The sequence below is a fragment of the Carcharodon carcharias genome, chromosome 2 (genome assembly GCF_017639515.1).
Source record: "Carcharodon carcharias isolate sCarCar2 chromosome 2, sCarCar2.pri, whole genome shotgun sequence".
NCBI lineage: Eukaryota > Metazoa > Chordata > Chondrichthyes > Lamniformes > Lamnidae > Carcharodon > Carcharodon carcharias.
In genome coordinates this window covers 36,661,686-36,678,840 of record NC_054468.1, presented here as the reverse complement: position 1 = coordinate 36,678,840, position 17,155 = coordinate 36,661,686, and the positions used below count along the sequence as shown (strand labels likewise).

General features: G+C 43.2%; 1 protein-coding gene across 1 annotated transcript in view; it reads right to left on the bottom strand.

Annotated features, from left to right (window-relative positions):
• chrnd (cholinergic receptor, nicotinic, delta (muscle)) overlaps positions 1-17,155 on the bottom strand; it is a 47,404-nt gene that overhangs the window by 16,448 nt on the left and 13,801 nt on the right. Inside the window, exons 4-7 of the mRNA XM_041181604.1 lie at positions 15,908-16,017; positions 12,106-12,261; positions 9,848-9,957; positions 8,204-8,404 (exon numbers count right to left, since the gene is read on the bottom strand). Coding sequence (XP_041037538.1) covers positions 8,204-8,404; positions 9,848-9,957; positions 12,106-12,261; positions 15,908-16,017 — 577 coding nt within the window. The remainder of the gene's footprint in view (positions 1-8,203; positions 8,405-9,847; positions 9,958-12,105; positions 12,262-15,907; positions 16,018-17,155) is intronic.

Genomic DNA, 17,155 nt, shown 5'->3' with positions numbered 1-17,155 from the left:
AGGCGGATGGACTCCTCCATTGTGCCTTGAAATCTGGGGAGTGCAGGGGACATCCCCTCCTGATGTTCCCGAGCTTGCCTTTGCAACTCCAGCAACTATGACACGACCGAGTCCAGAGGCTCGCTATCTGACTTGGACTCAGCAATACTCTGGCTTCCAGCAGTCCTCCGAGTGTCAGATACCTGGGAGGTTCTTGCTGCTGTCTGCAGTGGATCAGACAGTGTGATTTGCTCACCAGATTGTGACCTGGAGGCTACTCTAAAGCTAGGTCCCACCGAGGTTTGTGTCTCTGGATGATGGAGGGTGTGGGTGAGCATTGTGATGGGACTTTAGGGAAAGTGTCTCCAGATTCCTCTTCAGAGGTTTCTTCAGGGCTTGAATGGAGGCCCTGGGTCTGTTGGCTGTTTGGCAGATGTGCCCGTGAAAACAAGGAGAGATAATTAGTGCATGGCAATGGCCTGTGAAAGAGGACACATCACTCACGGCATGTTGTCTGAAGGATGTTGCACTGCTGGATCCTCACTTGGTAGAGCAGCGCCAACCTCACTGTCAGCACAGGAACAGTCCAGATCTTCATTGGTCAGCTGGATGGCTCTGTTTTCAAAGTCCGTGAGGACCTTGATTTCAGACATTCCGCCACCAGTCTGTGATCTCTTTCTCTCATTGTGTCCCAGCCTGTCCTGTGTGGGGACAGATGGAGAAAGTGTAAGCAGGACGCCTGCCAGGCCAGATGACAAGTATGCCTGGCCTGTGAGATTGTTGAGTGGTTCCATGGATGGGATGAGGACAATGACGGTGAGTGTGAGAGATTGAATGGTGATGTCCCTTGAACCAGCAGTGATTGCAGGCCCTGTGGATGTGTGATGGGTTTTGATCGTGTGATGAATTGAGTGACTTACCCTGGCAGAACAGAAGAGATCATTCATTATCTTGTGGCACTCGGTAGCTGTCCTCTTTTGCAGAGTGGCCGCATTGACCACTGCTGCCACAGCCACCCAAGCCAAATGGTGCTGTTGCTGCAGCCGGAGAGGGGGTAGAGGACATCCTGACAAGCCTCCATGTCATCTAAAAGTTGCTCGAGAGACATGTTTCTGAATCTGGGGGCTGCAGTCTTCTTCAATTTCAAGGCCATGTCTTCCATGCAGCGGTGGTGAGCTGGAAGCTCTGAGATGTGTGCTTGCGGCTGGACTTTAAACATGGCACCTGGTGTGATGCAGTGGCAAGGTGATGGTGGGCAGGTGAATAAGACCCCACCCACCATGGAAATGGTGTGTTTCCTGAGAGTGCAAAATAATGTGGGTTCAGGACGATACGGTGTGAAAACCTGCCAACACGGTCATTTTACCTGCCCACTACTGCACTTAGTGCAAAGTTGGGAAAGTTCCATCCAGAGGTGATGAATCTATGGAATTCTCTATCCCAGAGGGCTGTGGAAGCTCAATCATTGAACATGTTAAAAACAGAAATTGGGGGAGGCAATGGCATAGTGGTATTGTTGCTGGACTAATAATACAGCAACCCTGGCTAATGCTCTGGTGACCCAGGGTCACATCCCACCATGGCAGATGGTGGAATTTGAACTCAATAAAAATCTGGAATTAAAAGTCTAATGTTGTAAAAACCCATTTGGTTCACTAATGTCCTTTAGGGAAGGAAACCTGCTGTTCTTACCTGGTCTGGCTGACATGTGACTCCATACCCACAGTCTGATGGTGGGAAATGCAGATGCATCTGTCCATGACAGTAGGATTAATGACTGCACAATTCTTGTGGAGACAAAGTCCTACCCTCACATTGAGGATATCCTCCATCATTTTGTGTGACACTAGCACCATGCTAAATGGGATAGATTTCAAACAGATCTAGCAATTCATGACTGGGCATCCATGGATCTGTGGATCATCAGCAGCAGCAGAATTGTACTTGAACACAATCTGTAATCTCTTGGCTCACGTATCCGCCACTCTACCATTACCATCAAGCCAGTGGATCAACCTGTTTCAATGAAGAGTGCAGGAGAGTATGCCAGGAGCAGCACCTGGCATACCTAAGAATGAGATGCCAACATGGTGAAACTAAACACAGGACTACTTGTGCGCCAAACAACAAAAGCAGCATGCGATAGACAGAGCTAAGCGACCCCACATCCAACGGATCAGATCTACGCTCTGCAGTCTTGGCACATCCAATTATGAATGGTGGTGGACAACTAAACAACTACCTGGAGGCTCCACAAAAATCCCCATCCTCATTGATGGAGGAGCCCAGCACATCAGTACAAAAGAAAAGGCTGAAGCATTTGCAACAATCTTTAGCCAGAAATGCCGAGAGGATGATCCACCTTGGCTTCCACTGGAGGTCCCCAGTATCACAGATGCCAGTCTTTAGCCAATTCAAGTCACTCCACGTGATATCAAGAAATGACTGAAGGCACTGGATATTGCAAAGGCTATGGGCTCTGACAATATTCTGGTAATAGTACTGAAGACTTGTGTCGCAGAACTTGCTGTGCCCCTAGTCAAGCTGTTTCAGTACAGCTGCAACACTGGCAGCTACCCGGCGATATGGAAAATTGCCCAGGTATTCTGTACACAAAGTGCAGGACAAATCTGACCCAGCTAATTAACGCCCCATCAGTCTACTCTTGATCATCAGTAAAGTAATGGAAGGGGTCTTCACCAGTGCTATCAAGCGGTATTTGTTTCCCAATCACCTACTCACTGACACCCAGTTTGAGTTCCGCCCGGGCCACTCAGCTCCTGACCTCATTACAGCCTTGGTACAAACATGGACAAAAGAGATGAACTCCTGAGATGAGGTGAGAGTGACTGCCCTTGACATCAAGTCCGCATTTGACCAGTGTGGCATAAAGGAGCCCTAGCAAAACTGGAGTTAATGGGAATCAAGGGGAAAACTCTCCACTGGTTGGATTCATACCTATCACAAAGGAAGATGGTTGTGGTTGTTGGAGATCAGTCATCTCAGCTACAGTACATCACTGCAGGAGTTCCTCAGAGTAAACTCCTAGACCCAACCATTTTCTGCTGTTTCATCAATGACCTTCCTTCCATCATAAGGTCCGAAGTGGGGATGTTCGCTGATGATTGCACAATGTTCAGCATCATTCACGACTCCTCAGATACTGAAGCAGTCCATGTCCAAATGCAGCAAGACCCGAACAATATCCAGGCTTGGGCTGAGAAGTGGCAAATAACATTCACGCCACACAAGTGCCAGGCAATGACCATTTCCAACAAGAGAGAATCTAACCATCACCCCTTGATATTCAATGGCATACCATCACTGAATCACCCACTATCAACATCTCGGGGGTCATCATTGACCAGAAACTGAACTGGATGAGTCATATAAATACTGTGGCTACAAAAGCAGGTCAGAGGCTAGGAATCGTGAGACGAGTAACTCACCTCATGACTCCCCATAACCTGTCCACCATCTACAAGGCAGAAGTCAGGAGTGTGATGGAAAATTCCCCACTTACCTGCATGACTGCAGTTCCCACAATACTCAAGAAGCTTGACACCATCCAGGACAAAGCAGCCCACTTGACTGGCATCACACCCACAAACATTCACTCCCTCCACCACTACGCACAGTAGCAGCAATGTGTACCATCTACAAGATGGAGTGCAGGAATTCAACAAGGATCTTCAGACAGCACCTTCCAAACCCACGAACACTACCATCTAAAAGGACAAGGGCAGCAGATAGATGGGGAACACCACCAACTGGAAATTCCCCTCCAAGTTCACTCACCATCCTGACTTGGAAATATATCGCCGTTCCTTCATTGTTGCTGGGTCAAAATAGTGGAACTCCTTTCCTAACAGCACTGTGGGTGTACCTACATCACATGGCCTGCAGCGGTTCAAGAAGGCAGCTCATCACCACCTTCTCAAGGGCAACTAGGAATGGGCAATAAATGCTGGCCCAGCCAGTGAAGCCCACATCCCTTGAATAATTAAAAAAATATTAATGACATCAAGTGATATGGGGATAGCGTGGGATAGTGGCATTGAGGTAGATGTTCAGTCATGATCTAATTGAATGGTGGAGCAGGCTGAACAGATCGAATGGCCTACTCCTGCTCCTACATTCCTATTTCAGGTTATAACACTTGCTCAACTTCTTCCGCAGTATGGTCAAAAATTTTTTCTAATTTAGTTTTCAATTTCAGATTTAGAATTTTTCCTCGAATACCCAGTTATATCCTTTGAATGTTCTCACCTTTTTATTCATGGGCAAAGCAGGCCCATACTTATTATAAATTCAAACTTATATAAATTTAGTATTATTATTATATTATACTTATATTATTATATAGCTTATGCATGGAATGAATGGGTTAACATGCCACTAGATTAACAATTACTCTTTTCATGAGTTCTACTGAAAAGCTCCTTTAATCTAGACTTGGATAGTCATAACTGGGTGCTAAGCTTCATGATATTTAATTGGTGTGATATGAAGCTAAAAAGTTGAAGCAAGTAAAGTGAAAGGATAGAAAGCAAATGAACCTCTCCAGGGAAGTTAATGTCCCTGAGATCAAAGGAAATTTTTACGATAGTTAAGGTGTCTTTGAAGAAAACCCAAATCCTTTCTCATGGATTGGGTTGGTTATTTCTATCACTTGGTCAATGGGGAAGAGCAAAACACTCTCCTCACCATTAAAAATGTTGCCTGTTCTGACTTTACACAAAATCCATTCGCTTCTCACATCTGGCAAAGAAGGGGCATGCTCATTGGTATATTGGCTCTGTTTGGCTCTACAAAGTGCATGCTACCTTAAATCTAACAGATGAGCAAAGAAAAAAGATGATAGAAATTTTGCAAGCCTTGAATGCACATTTTGAACCCCGAGTGAATGTTACATATCAACGTTGTGAACTCAACACTAGAGCTCAGAGTGAAAATGAGACCATTGAAGATCATGTGATGGCAGTAACAGCTGACAGAATCATGTGAATTCAGGCAGCTAGAAGATGATCTGACTAAAGATAGATTGGTCTTGTTGAGGACTTTGTTGAGAGCAAGTCTACTGATAGATGAGAAACTCTCACTAAAGAAAGCATTAGGCATGTGTTGAAATGTGGAAGCTGTGAAACGTCAGCTAGAGCATATGTATGGCAGAGCAGAGCAGGAGATACATTATGCTGAGAGACGGTCCAAGCCAAAAGAGCGGAGCAATCGCAGACACAGGGCAGGATGCAAATACTACGGCGGACAGCATGCACAGTGAAAAAAGTTTGTCCAGTATGGTAAAGTAGTGTTTTAACTTCAAGAAGCAGGATCATTTTGCACTCAAGCGTTTGACTAGAAAGAAGCAAAAAGCCCATACAGATGGCCACGGGAGAGCAGATGAGTCTGATGTAGATCTATATATTATACAACAGGTTGATTCCAGTTGCATGTAATCTGATGACCTTCATGGAGCTGAGTGAAGTGTCTTAAAATGGCAATCTGAAAATGAAACATAGAAACATAGAAAATAGGAGCAGGAGGAGGCCATTCGGCCCTTCGAGCCTGCTCCGCCATTCATTATGATCACGGCTGATCATCCAACTCAATAGTCTGGTCCCGCTTTCTCCCCATATCCTTTGATCCCTTTCGCCCCAAGAGCTATATCTAACTCCTTCTTGAATACATACAATGTTTTGGTCTCAACTACTTTCTGTGGTAGCAAATTCTACAGGCTTACCACTCTCTGGGTGAAGAAATTTCTCCTCATCTCAGTCCTAAACGGTCTACCCCATATCCTCAGACTGTGACCCCTGGTTCTGGACTCCCCCACCATCGGGAACATCCTTCCTGCATCTACCCTGTCTAGTCCTGTTAGAGTTTTACAGGTTTCTATGGGATCCCCCCTCATTCTTCTGAACTCCAGCGAATATAATCCTAACCAACTCAATCTCTCCTCATATGTCAGTCCCGCCATCCCAGGAATCAGTTTGGTAAACATTAGCTGCAGTCCCTCTATAGCAAGAACATCCTTCCTCAGATAAGGAGACCAAAACTGCACACAATATTCCAGGTGTGGTCTCACCAAGGCCCTGTAAAATTACAGCAAGACATCCCTGCTCCTGTACTTGAATCCTCTTGCTATGAAGGCCAACCTACCATTTGCCTTCTTTACCGCCTGCTGCACCTGCATGCTTACCTTCAGTGACTGGTGTACGAGGACACCCGGGTCTCGTTGCACAGTCCCCTCTCTCAGTTTATAGCCATTCAGATAATCTGCCTTCCTGTTTTTGCTACCAAAATGGATAACCTCACATTTATCCACATTACACTGCATCTGCCATGCATTTGCCCACTCACTCAACTTGTCCAAATCACACTGAAGCATTTCTGCATCTTCCTCACAGCTCACCCTCCCACCCAGTTTTGTGTCATCTGCAAATTTGGAGATATTACATTTAGTTCCCTCATCTAAATCATTAATATATATTGTGAATAACTGGGGTCCCAGCACCAATTCCTGCGGTACCCCACTAATCACTTCCTGCCATTTGGAAAAGATCCTACTCTTTGTTTCCTGTCTGCCAACCAGTATTCTATCCGTCTCAATACACTACTCTCAATCCCATGCACTTTAATTTTACACACTAATCTCTTATGTGAGACTTTGTAAAAAGCCTTCTGAGAGTCCAAATAACCCACATCCACTGGCTCCCCCTCATCAACTCTACTAGTTACATCCTCGAAAAATTCCAGTTGGTTTGTCAAGCATGATTTCCCTTTTGTAAATCCATGCTGACTCTGTCCGACTTTGCCACTATTTTCCAAGTGAAACTCAGGAAAAGGCAAACTCTCGAAAAGTAAGATTGAAGCCATATGATGGCAAGATACTCATACCGAGAGGACAAATTAGTCTGAGAGCCCAATGCAATTGTAAGATGGAAGATCTAGAGTTCCACATCATGGATGGGACATGATGGCCACTCATTTCAGCTGAAGCGAGTCTAAAGCTTGGGCTTGGAACCCTGAATCTGCCAAAATAGAAAGGGCAACAAAAGTCCTATCACTGAGAAGCACTGATGAAGCACTACTGTCCTTATTCATGAAACAGGCTCTTGGTCCCTGAAAGCTTTGATTTTATAATTTTCATCCTAATCTTTCAAATCCCTCCATGGCCTTACCCTCCCTCTCTCTGCAACCTCCTGTAGCCCTACATCCCACCAAGAACTCTGCACTCCTTTAATTCTGATCCTCTTGTGCATCCCTGACTGCTTTGTCCTATAATTCATTGACATGCCTTCAGCTGTCTAGACCCAAAGCAATAGAATTACCTCCATAAATCTCTCTGTCTCTCCACTTTTCTCTTTTTCAAGACAATCCATAAAATCTACCTCCAACCAAGCTTTTGATCACCTATCCTAAGGTATATTACTGTGTCAGCTAGGGCTCAGCTGATAGCACTGTTGCCTCTATGTCACAAGGTCCTGGGTTTGATTCGCACTCCAGGATTTGAGCACAAAGATCAAGGTGGTCACTCTGAGGATGTGCTGCCAGGAGATGCCATCTTTTGGATGAGATCTTAAACAGAGGCCCTGTCTGCTCTCTCCAATGTAAAAGATGACATGGTACTAATTCAAAGAGCAGGGGAGTTTTCCCTCGTGTCTTGACAAACATTTTCCCTCCATCATCATCACAAAAACAGATTATCTGATCATTATCACATTGCTGTTTGTGGAAACTCACTGTGTGCAAATTGACTGCTCCACTTTCTACATTATAACAGTGACTACACTTCAAAAGTAATTCATTGGCTTAAAGTTCTTTCGTAAATACTGTGGTTGTCAAAGGTGTTATGTAAATACAAGTCTTTTTTCTTAACTCATCTGGCTACATTGCATGTTAGGTGCCAGATTTAAGTGCAATTTTTCTGTGTGGCCTTTTAATCTCTATCAATTAGTTTACAATTGGTCCAGATAGGAGGTAAAGAAATCCCTAGTGGTAGAAAGCTTTGTGAATCATAGATCCAAAGTCACCAAGCATTCTACGATGACCATACAACTTTACTCTTTACTGTATGTAGCTCCATATAAAGGTCTACAAAAAGCTAAGTATTTTTGTTTTTATTCCATCTAAAGTTCTGTTGCCCCAAGGTCATTGCTGTGGTAACATATTTAAAAGAAAACTACTTATGAATAATTATAAAATCATGCAGAAGAACACTCACTGTCTGCAGGAAGATAAAAAGCTAATGATGCCAGAAAAGAAATGAGGATGCAGGGAGTGATGATGTTGATGATATAAAACAATGGCTTGCGTCTGATAATGAGGTAGAATGTTATATCCTGGTATTTGGTGCTATTACGAGGAATATTTGCATGGATATTCTTTTTTGCAGGTTTGTGAATAATTTCCCATTCACCGTTCTCTGTAAAATGAAAAATAAAGATGTTAGCAATAAATAAGAAATAGTGTGTTTAATTTTCCTTCATTAAACATACCCAAATATATTATTATATACAAATATGCCCAGCAGTAATGCTCCAGTTTTTTTTCGCTTCCCTCATCTAATCTCGTGTGAAGGATCCACTTGGGCTACAATATTTTCAGATTAATAGTTGCTGACCATTCTAATGCTGTTTTCCCCAGGTCTTTTTTAAATTGAAATTTGAATGACATTAGTCAGTATTTTGGAGGGAGCAATGAGAGTAATACAGATAAAAGTAGCTCTTCAACTCCAAATAACTTTGTGCTGTACCTTTCTTTTACATATTGTAATTGTTGTTAGTCACATTCCAACAGGCCCTTAGGAGCTAAAGAAGCCAGAAAAAGGCTTCTTTGACAGCACCTTTCAAACCCTCAACCTCTGCCACCTAGAAGAACAAGGGCAGCAGGTGCATGAGAACACCACCACCTGCAAGTTCACCTCTACTACACATCATCATGTCTTGGAAATATATCCTTCATCATCGCTGGATCAAAATCCTGGAACTCCCTATCTAACAGTACATTTGGTTTATCTATACCACATAGACTACAGCAGCTCAAAGAGGCAACTCACTACCATCTTCTCAAGGGCAATTATGAATTGCCAATAAATGCTGGCTTTGCCAGTGATGCCAACATCCCATCAACAAATAAAAATACTGAGTTTAAAATTGAGTCATTCTTGTTTTATTTACTCATTCAACCTTATATATGTCCTTTGTTTTGATTAAAAGAAGATGCAAAATTATTTGCAGCATTAGCAGGGTTATATTATTAAGGGAGTTTTATCTTTGTCTCACTTATTTGGAAACATATAACATAATGGCGTAAATCAAATAAAAACATGTCACTTGCATGGCATTGTGACAAAGCTAACGTATTTTCATGAAATGCTACTCAGAGATTGTTCCTCACATATCCAAATTAGAAAAGGATGAAAGTCAAGCATGAGTAGAATAGGTTAAAACCAGAATCTGAAGATATGAGGAAGTATCATAGTAAAATGACAGTTTAACATCAGAAAAAGCATCTGTAGTATTTGCAGATGATTCTTCAGGCAAAAGGAATATGTCCAGACATTGCACCTTTTTGGAATAAAGAAGAGCATGGGGCAATAATAGCTCCCAGGTGCATTCATCATGGCAACATTTGAATCAATCTGCACCCCTTTTCTCATGCAGTGTAAATTGCGGTTCCCTTTGAGATTTGGCATCATTTGTCTGTCCTGATGATTGAATGATGAGAAGCTTCACAAGATTGTCTCTATGTTAATACAATAGCAACGCTAGTAAAGATGAGATATTTTACGACTATGTGTGAATTAAAGTTTTGTTTTATGACATGTGATGTTTGCTAAATATAGAAGGCATCAATAAGGCTTTACCTGTGAAAGCTTCGGGGTCAATGTTAATCCATTCAATAGGAAACTCTTTGTCATCTATAACATCTGTTTGCAGTTCCAAATTTATCTCCTTTGCGTTGTAATTAAAAGACCTTTAAAAAGATAAAGAAAAAACATTAAAATCAAAAAGCTGAATTTCTGTCAGTGTTTGGGGCTAGTAACTGAAGTATCAGTAACACAATGGGCTGAGTTTTCCCATCTTCTTGATGGTGGGCGTGGAGGCAAAGGGGCAGGGAAAATGAGAGTAGCTAGTAGCTATGTTGGAATGGCTGTTCATTGCATTCCTGCTGCTGTGGAACTTTCCCAGGGGAAGGTTTTGATTAGGATCAGCTGCCTGTTCCACGGAGGTGGACAGCAAGTTAACATGGTTAAGGCTCCAATTAGGGATGAACTTTGTGGCCTATTTGCCATTTTGCTGCCAGCAGAGCGGCCTCCTGTCATGTGCAGAGGCTTGAAGCTCAATAGAGGTAACTCCCCTGCTGCTGAGCAGGGGTCTATCAGAGCTGGAGGCTTCATGTCCCAGTGATGGGGCTGTTGGTAGAAAAGGCCGCACCCTTGGCCGAAACAATTCTTCCAGAGTGGTTTCTCCTCAAATCCAAGAGGCTTAATGGCTGTGGCTCATGATCTTTGATTTGGATCCGTGCCTCCAAGAGTATCTCCATGTTGTGGCACCCTGGCACGCCCCGATCTTCGTTAGCAGCATCCACCTTTCTCAGTGGGACTGTTGAGACTCCAGAGCTGCCATCCCTCTGATTGAGCCTGTAGCATTAGCCTGCTGTGTGGAGTTGGCCAAGTAGGAGGCTGCCTGCTGGAAGATTGCATCACTAATCTTGCTGATGGCAAGTGCAGGCTCAGGACCCCCATTTGGTCTCGATGTCAGGGTTCTGAAGCCCGCAGGAAAATCCAGTCAAACAAGTCACTCAAAAAGTTCCTGTAAGCAATGATATGGAGAACAGTATCTTTCTTCCACCAGTACCAACAAGTCAATCAGTTCTAGACCTACTTTTATTCAGATAACAAGAACTCTAATGTCAGGGGGAGCTCTTAATTCTATGGTGCATCCAGTTTGTGGTGGGCAGAGCTTCTGTGGAAGGCCTGACTAATTTTAGCAGTTGGAATTTACAGCCACCAGCTGCCATAATATATTCATCTGAAACATTACACCTCACTTCTGGAAGATTATACAGAGTTGGTATTGGCATTTATCTCCATGTGAACCACTTCAAAAGTTCTCTTCATTTTCTCTGCCAACATGTGTAGATGGTTCATGAAGATACATCCTTCTTACTGGATATGTATTTCTTTAGATACATCTAAGCTTGACTGCAAATATAGTGATGGATTGTTCTAGCATTTACTATTCCCTATTCCTTAACATGGAACATACCATAACATTAATAATACCTCAGCCTAGAATAAGGAGAAGCTCCACTGCAGTGAGATGAGTCATCCCAGATAAGGGTGATATTTTCCTCATTATAGTCAGGTCAGTTTTTGTGAACAGAGCGAAGGTGAACGGTTTTTAAGCTTAAAGGGGCAGAAGTGAAGATGAAAATTCCAACAAAACGAAAGCCACATACTGATTGTCCACCTCTCGTGGTTTTTGAGCAGACCTTCCTTTAGGTTCCCACCAGAAACTGCAAGGGCCTCATTAATATATTCAACTAGTGGTCAACTAATGGCAGGATTCCTAACCTATCTTTCATGTCAGTGTTGCCACCACCACTCTTTCAACTGACCCACAAACCAAAGGCAGTACAGGTTGGGAGGAAAGCTACAGCACTACTTAAAGGGACCATAGCTACAGCAAGAGAAAGTTGGTAGCACATTTGACATTCATTTTTCTTTCTTTTGAGCCTTAAAAACTTCTTGAGTTTATCACCTTGCTGCTGATTTTTAATTTCCTTGATCCTGAAATAAGCTGTTCCGTTAAGGTTCCTATCTTTCTGTTTTTCCTCTAATGGTGTTCCTGCAAGCCCATGATCAGCGTCTGCTTGAGTGTGTTTTTTTCCCTCCCAAATGGCAAGCTTTCTGTAAACTGTGCGATTAGCACAGGCAGCTCACCTCCCTGCTAGAGGCAAGACCACCAAAATCGATTGGGCTTCCCGTCAATGTTATGGGGTAGGTGGTATACGTTTCACACAGAAATTTCAGCCCCTCCTCCTCACCATTTGCCTTTTGTTTTATTTAGAAGTCAGAAACAGTATTTCTATATATACGATAATGCAATTTGCACTTACATGAATTTCAAGGAGCAGTTCTGCCAGTCAAATGGAAAATAAAGGGTGTTGATGGGACAGGAACTTCTGAATATTGCAGGGGGAAGCCATGTAATGAATCCATTTGCTCGGACCAGCACATTACAAAAATAGGCCACCTGGTATTGTCCATCATTGCTGGTGAATAAGGCACAGAATAACAGAGATTTGATGCAAAATAATGTGAATACTTTCTATTGATTTAGCTATGTGAAAATTTGCTTAATCAGTCACCTCACACCTTTGTACCTTTTTGTCCTTTTTCTTTATTTCCTTTTGCTCAAAGTGTGGGATGTTACTGCTGGAGAATTGAACTTACCATATCAGGCATCAAGGCTAAGGTTGGTCTCAAGTGCCCAACCAGGTCAGGTGTAACAAGATGCAGAGTAAAACTCAACTTAATTTGCCCCAACAATGTGCCTTGGCTCCAGACACAGAAATGCATCCCCTAGTGCACCAGTGAGATACTGTTTCCAGTTCCTATGCCAGTCACCCCGTGGCTTTGGTGTGAAAATGGTTATTAGAATCAAATTAGGGGCAGTTTCAAGCTGTGGAAACATGCAGGTCTCACAGCCAAGCTGAAACACAGTTTTGTCTTATCAATCTGGATTCATAAGACCATAAGACATAGGAGCAGAAATTAGGCTATTCGGCCCATCGAGTATGCTCCATCATTCAATCATGGCTGATAAGTTTCTCAATCCCATTCTCCCGCCGTCTCCCCATAACCTTTGATCCCCTTACCAATCAGAAATGAAAGAAAAGTATCTAATCCACCTAATCATCAAACTTTCAAGTTTAAATTGCATACAATTCAACTCGCAGATCTGGGTTTTTGTTTTTTTTGTCCCTTCCTCATGAAAGTGATGAAAATCTATCTCATGGGTGGTAATATAATACAGTCTGTTTTACTATAGTGCTCTTTCATTTTGTGGACTTGTATTCCAAAGCAACCCGGGCAGGTGGGATTTGATCTCAGGACTGAGTTAGGCTTTAATCATTTCACCAGTGAGCAATCGGCCAAGACAAAGAGGGGGCAGAAAATCTGTCCCCTGTTTCTCTGAATAGGTTCTAGGTGCTACACTGTATGAGAAAATTTCTTTCATTTGCAAACTTGATTTGAATCCAGCTCACAAAAAGATTAATTTTATCTTATCTTTATCACAGCGAAATCATTAGTCTTTGTTAGATCCAGTCCAGTAGGCCTGTTATTATTTTCACTTTGACCCGTTACACTGTTTCTTGGCTTTCACCTATTTAGCACGGAAGGGTTTAATTTCTATTATGCTATTGAAAACATTTACAAAGCGTTAATTCCCAGAGGTACACATAGATGCTAATTAGGAAGTTCAAATGGAAAGACATGGTTCAATTTCACATGTCATATCCACGTTGAGATAATGAATGATCTTTCAAAACAACCCAGAGCAGTTTGTACACCGATGTTAGGAATAAATCCTTAAAGCCCTTATCTGCAGTACTTAGTCCATCAAAATGTCCAAGGTGAACATCTCCAAGGTGGTGGCAAAAGACTGCATGACAAGAAAACAGGGAACTACAGGCCAGTTAGCCTGACATCAGTCACCAAGGAAATGCGGGAATCTATTATTAACAAAGTCTAACGATGCCCTTAGAAAACATGATCAGGCAGAGTCAACATGGCTCACGAAAGAGAAATCGTGTTTGACAAATTAAATTTTCTTTAGGATGTAACTTAGCAAGGTAGGTAGAGGGGAATCAGTGGATGTAGCATATTTGGATTTTCAAAAGGCATTTGATATTATGGCACACACAAGGTTATTGCACTAGGTAAGGCTCATGAGTTTGGGGTAACATATTAGCATGGTTAGTGGACAGAAAGCAGAGAGTAGGGATAAATGGGGCATTTTCAAGTTGGTAGGCTGTAACTAGTGGTGTACCATAAGGATCAATGCTGGGGCATCTGCTATTCACAATCTATATTAATGACTTAGATGAAGAGACCGAGATTAATGTATCCAAGTTTGCTGATGATACAAAGCTAGGTGGGGATGTAAGCTGTGTGGAGGACACAAAGAGGTGCAAAGGAATATAGGTTAAGTGAGTGCCCAATAAGGTAGCAGTTGGTGTATAATTTGGGGAAACGTAAGGTTATTCACTTTGGTGGGAGGAATAGAATATCAGAATATTTTTTAAATGGTGAGAAACGTTTAAATTTTGCTGTTAGTAAAATTGGGGTGTCCTTGCACAAGGAATGCAGAAAATTAGCGTGCAAGTACAGCAAGAAGGCAAGTGGTATGTTGGTCTTTATTGCAAGGAGGCTGGAGTACAAGTACAAGGACGTCTTGCTACAATTGCACAGAGCTTTGGTGAGAACAGACATGGAATACTGTCCACAGTTGGGTCTCCTTATTTAAGGAAGGAGCTGTACATCAAAGGTTCATTAGAATAATCTCTGGGGTGAAAGGGTTGTCCTATAATGAGACGCTGAGTAAAATGGGCCTATGCTCTCTGAAGTTTAGAAGAATGAGAGGTGATCTCATTGAAACACATAAGATTCTGAGGAGGCTTGACAGGTGTATATGTTGAGAGATTGTTTCTCCTAGCTGCAGAGTCTAGAGCTAGAAGGCATCGTCTCAGAATAAGGGGTCATTAATTTAATATGATGAAGAGATGAGGAGGAATTTATTTACTCAGAGGGTTGGGAATCTTTGGAAGGGCCTGTGAATGCTCAGTCATTAAGTATGTTTAAGGCTGAGATTAATAGCTTTTTGGACTCTAAGGGAAGGGATAAATTGGGAAAGTGCCATTGAGGTTGAAGATCAGCCATGATCCTCTTAAATGGAAGAGCAGGGGCTGTCCGGCTTACTTTTGCTCCAATTTCTTAAGCTCCCATGGCAGTTGTTTGAGTTTCCATCAATGCTGCAAATGCTAGTAATAGTGACGCCTTTGTGAAAGCTCACTTGAAGCATTCCTGAAGGTGACCATACTCTTCAAGATAGACTGCAGAGTGTTTCTGCCCTTTGCGATGACACCCACATACCACACAGGAGTTGATGACATAATGATAATGTCACTGGACTAGTAATCCAGAGGCCCACTGATACTGACTGGTGGGAACATAAGTAATAGAGCAGAAAAGCTGGACCACCCTGGAACTGGCTCCTCCATTTAAGAAGATCATGGCTGATCGTCAACATCAACTCCACTTTCCAACCTGTGCTGATGAAGTCTTAAAAATATTGCACTAGGAGTGTAGCTCTGCATCTTGTAGTGTAACCCCCACCACTGGCCAGGATTTTTTGGATGGTGGAGTTTCCCCTCCTGCCATCCGAGGAGTTGGTGCAAACACATCGCTGCTGATACGGCCTGCCCTGCAGCCAGCTAAAGCTCCGGTTGTTAATTGGCTGGAGATGGGTCTTCCACCCCTCAGGGCCTTCCCCCCTGCCCCTGAATTCCTTCTGCCAGCCTGGAAAATTGAGTCTGTGTGGGAAATGGCCCATATTTGGTCATAATTAGCCACTTAAGGGCCTCAACTGGGGCTAGGGTGAGGATGTTTGGCACAGCCTAGGCCTCAACCATCTCACCGTAAAATTGTGGAGATGTCAGGGTGGGTGAGAGCCCAGTGGCAAGGCCATCAGAATAATTCTACAGTTACGCCCACCCCTTCCCCAACTTCCACCGCATACCCCCCCACGCCCACAAATCTGCCGGAGGGGGAACATAAATTCTGCTTTATATCCTTTGAGCAAAAAATATCCCCTTCCCCCAACGAGGTATAATTTGGTGCAATAAATTTTCATACTTGTTTTCTAGGACAATGTCTGGTATCCATAGCAAGTAGGGGGGAAGTCGAAGGATGGTAATTCCACTGTATTCTGAAGCATTCCAGGTAAGTCGGGTATCATACCATCCCTGCAACAAAAAAAGTGAAAATGAGACGTATCATCAACTGAATTGGGAACTAGAGTAAAACCAGACCTGTGTGCAGAATTTTACAGTTTGAAGGCAGGGGAGATTGTAAAATGGATTATGTGGCCTGCCCATCACCAACCCGCCTGCCCCCAACTTGTCTCGCATTTTACAGGAGGCAGAAACCTGTCTTTGGGCCTATTGATTGGCCAATTAACCTGCAGCAGTGAGTGACCCGTGCCAAGCTTTAGCTGTGTGGGCTGGTGTCAGGCAAGGGAGTTCCCTGTGCTCATTGGAGGCACCCCCCCCCTCCCCCACAAATGTCATGGACCTTTTAAACTGCCCCCCTTGGCTTCTCAAATCTGCTTTCAACTCCCTCACTCCCCTTGCTGGGACCTGCCAGCCAGGCCCTGCCAATACTGCGGACTTACCTTCAGTCCAGCTTCCATTAGGTTCTGGCTGTTGTCCTATAATGGCTGCTGCTTGAACCATCTGCGGGGCCTACAGGACTGACAGCCATCTGATTGGCTGGCAGATGCAAGTTGGGAATTCTTCCCCAGATTAGAATGAAAGTTTTGCCCTTAGTCAAATAACACACCGCTGAATGTTAAATGGTTGTGGGACAGCTGGTACCCCCTGCTGACTCTTTAGCTGGTAGGGACGAAAACCCCACATTTGAAAAATCCAGCCCATATCCTTTCTTACATTGGTGCAATTAAGCTTGATTGAATTTGGCTTCTCTGAACCTTACTGAAAGTCTCTCTAGCTAAAACAAAAACAGAATTACCTGGAAAAACTCAGCAGGTCTGGCAGCATCGGCGGAGAAGAAAAGAGTTGACGTTTCGAGTCCTCATGACCCTTCGACAGAACTCTAGCTATGTTGGTTGGCTTGTTTTACACTAATGGTTCACACTTTATATCTACTTTTGTTTACTAATCAGCTTGTAAAGTCTACTTTATGTGAGATGCTGTTGCTTGTTAATAGTTGGCCCTGATATTTCCAATGCAGTAAGCCTAATACAATCTTTTACACCCATCTGACAATAGTGATTAGCGAGCCACGTGATAACTCTGTTCGAACATGTATGCATTTTTGGTTAAAATAATGAAACTACTCTTGTGTTATAATGGAGAAAGAAAA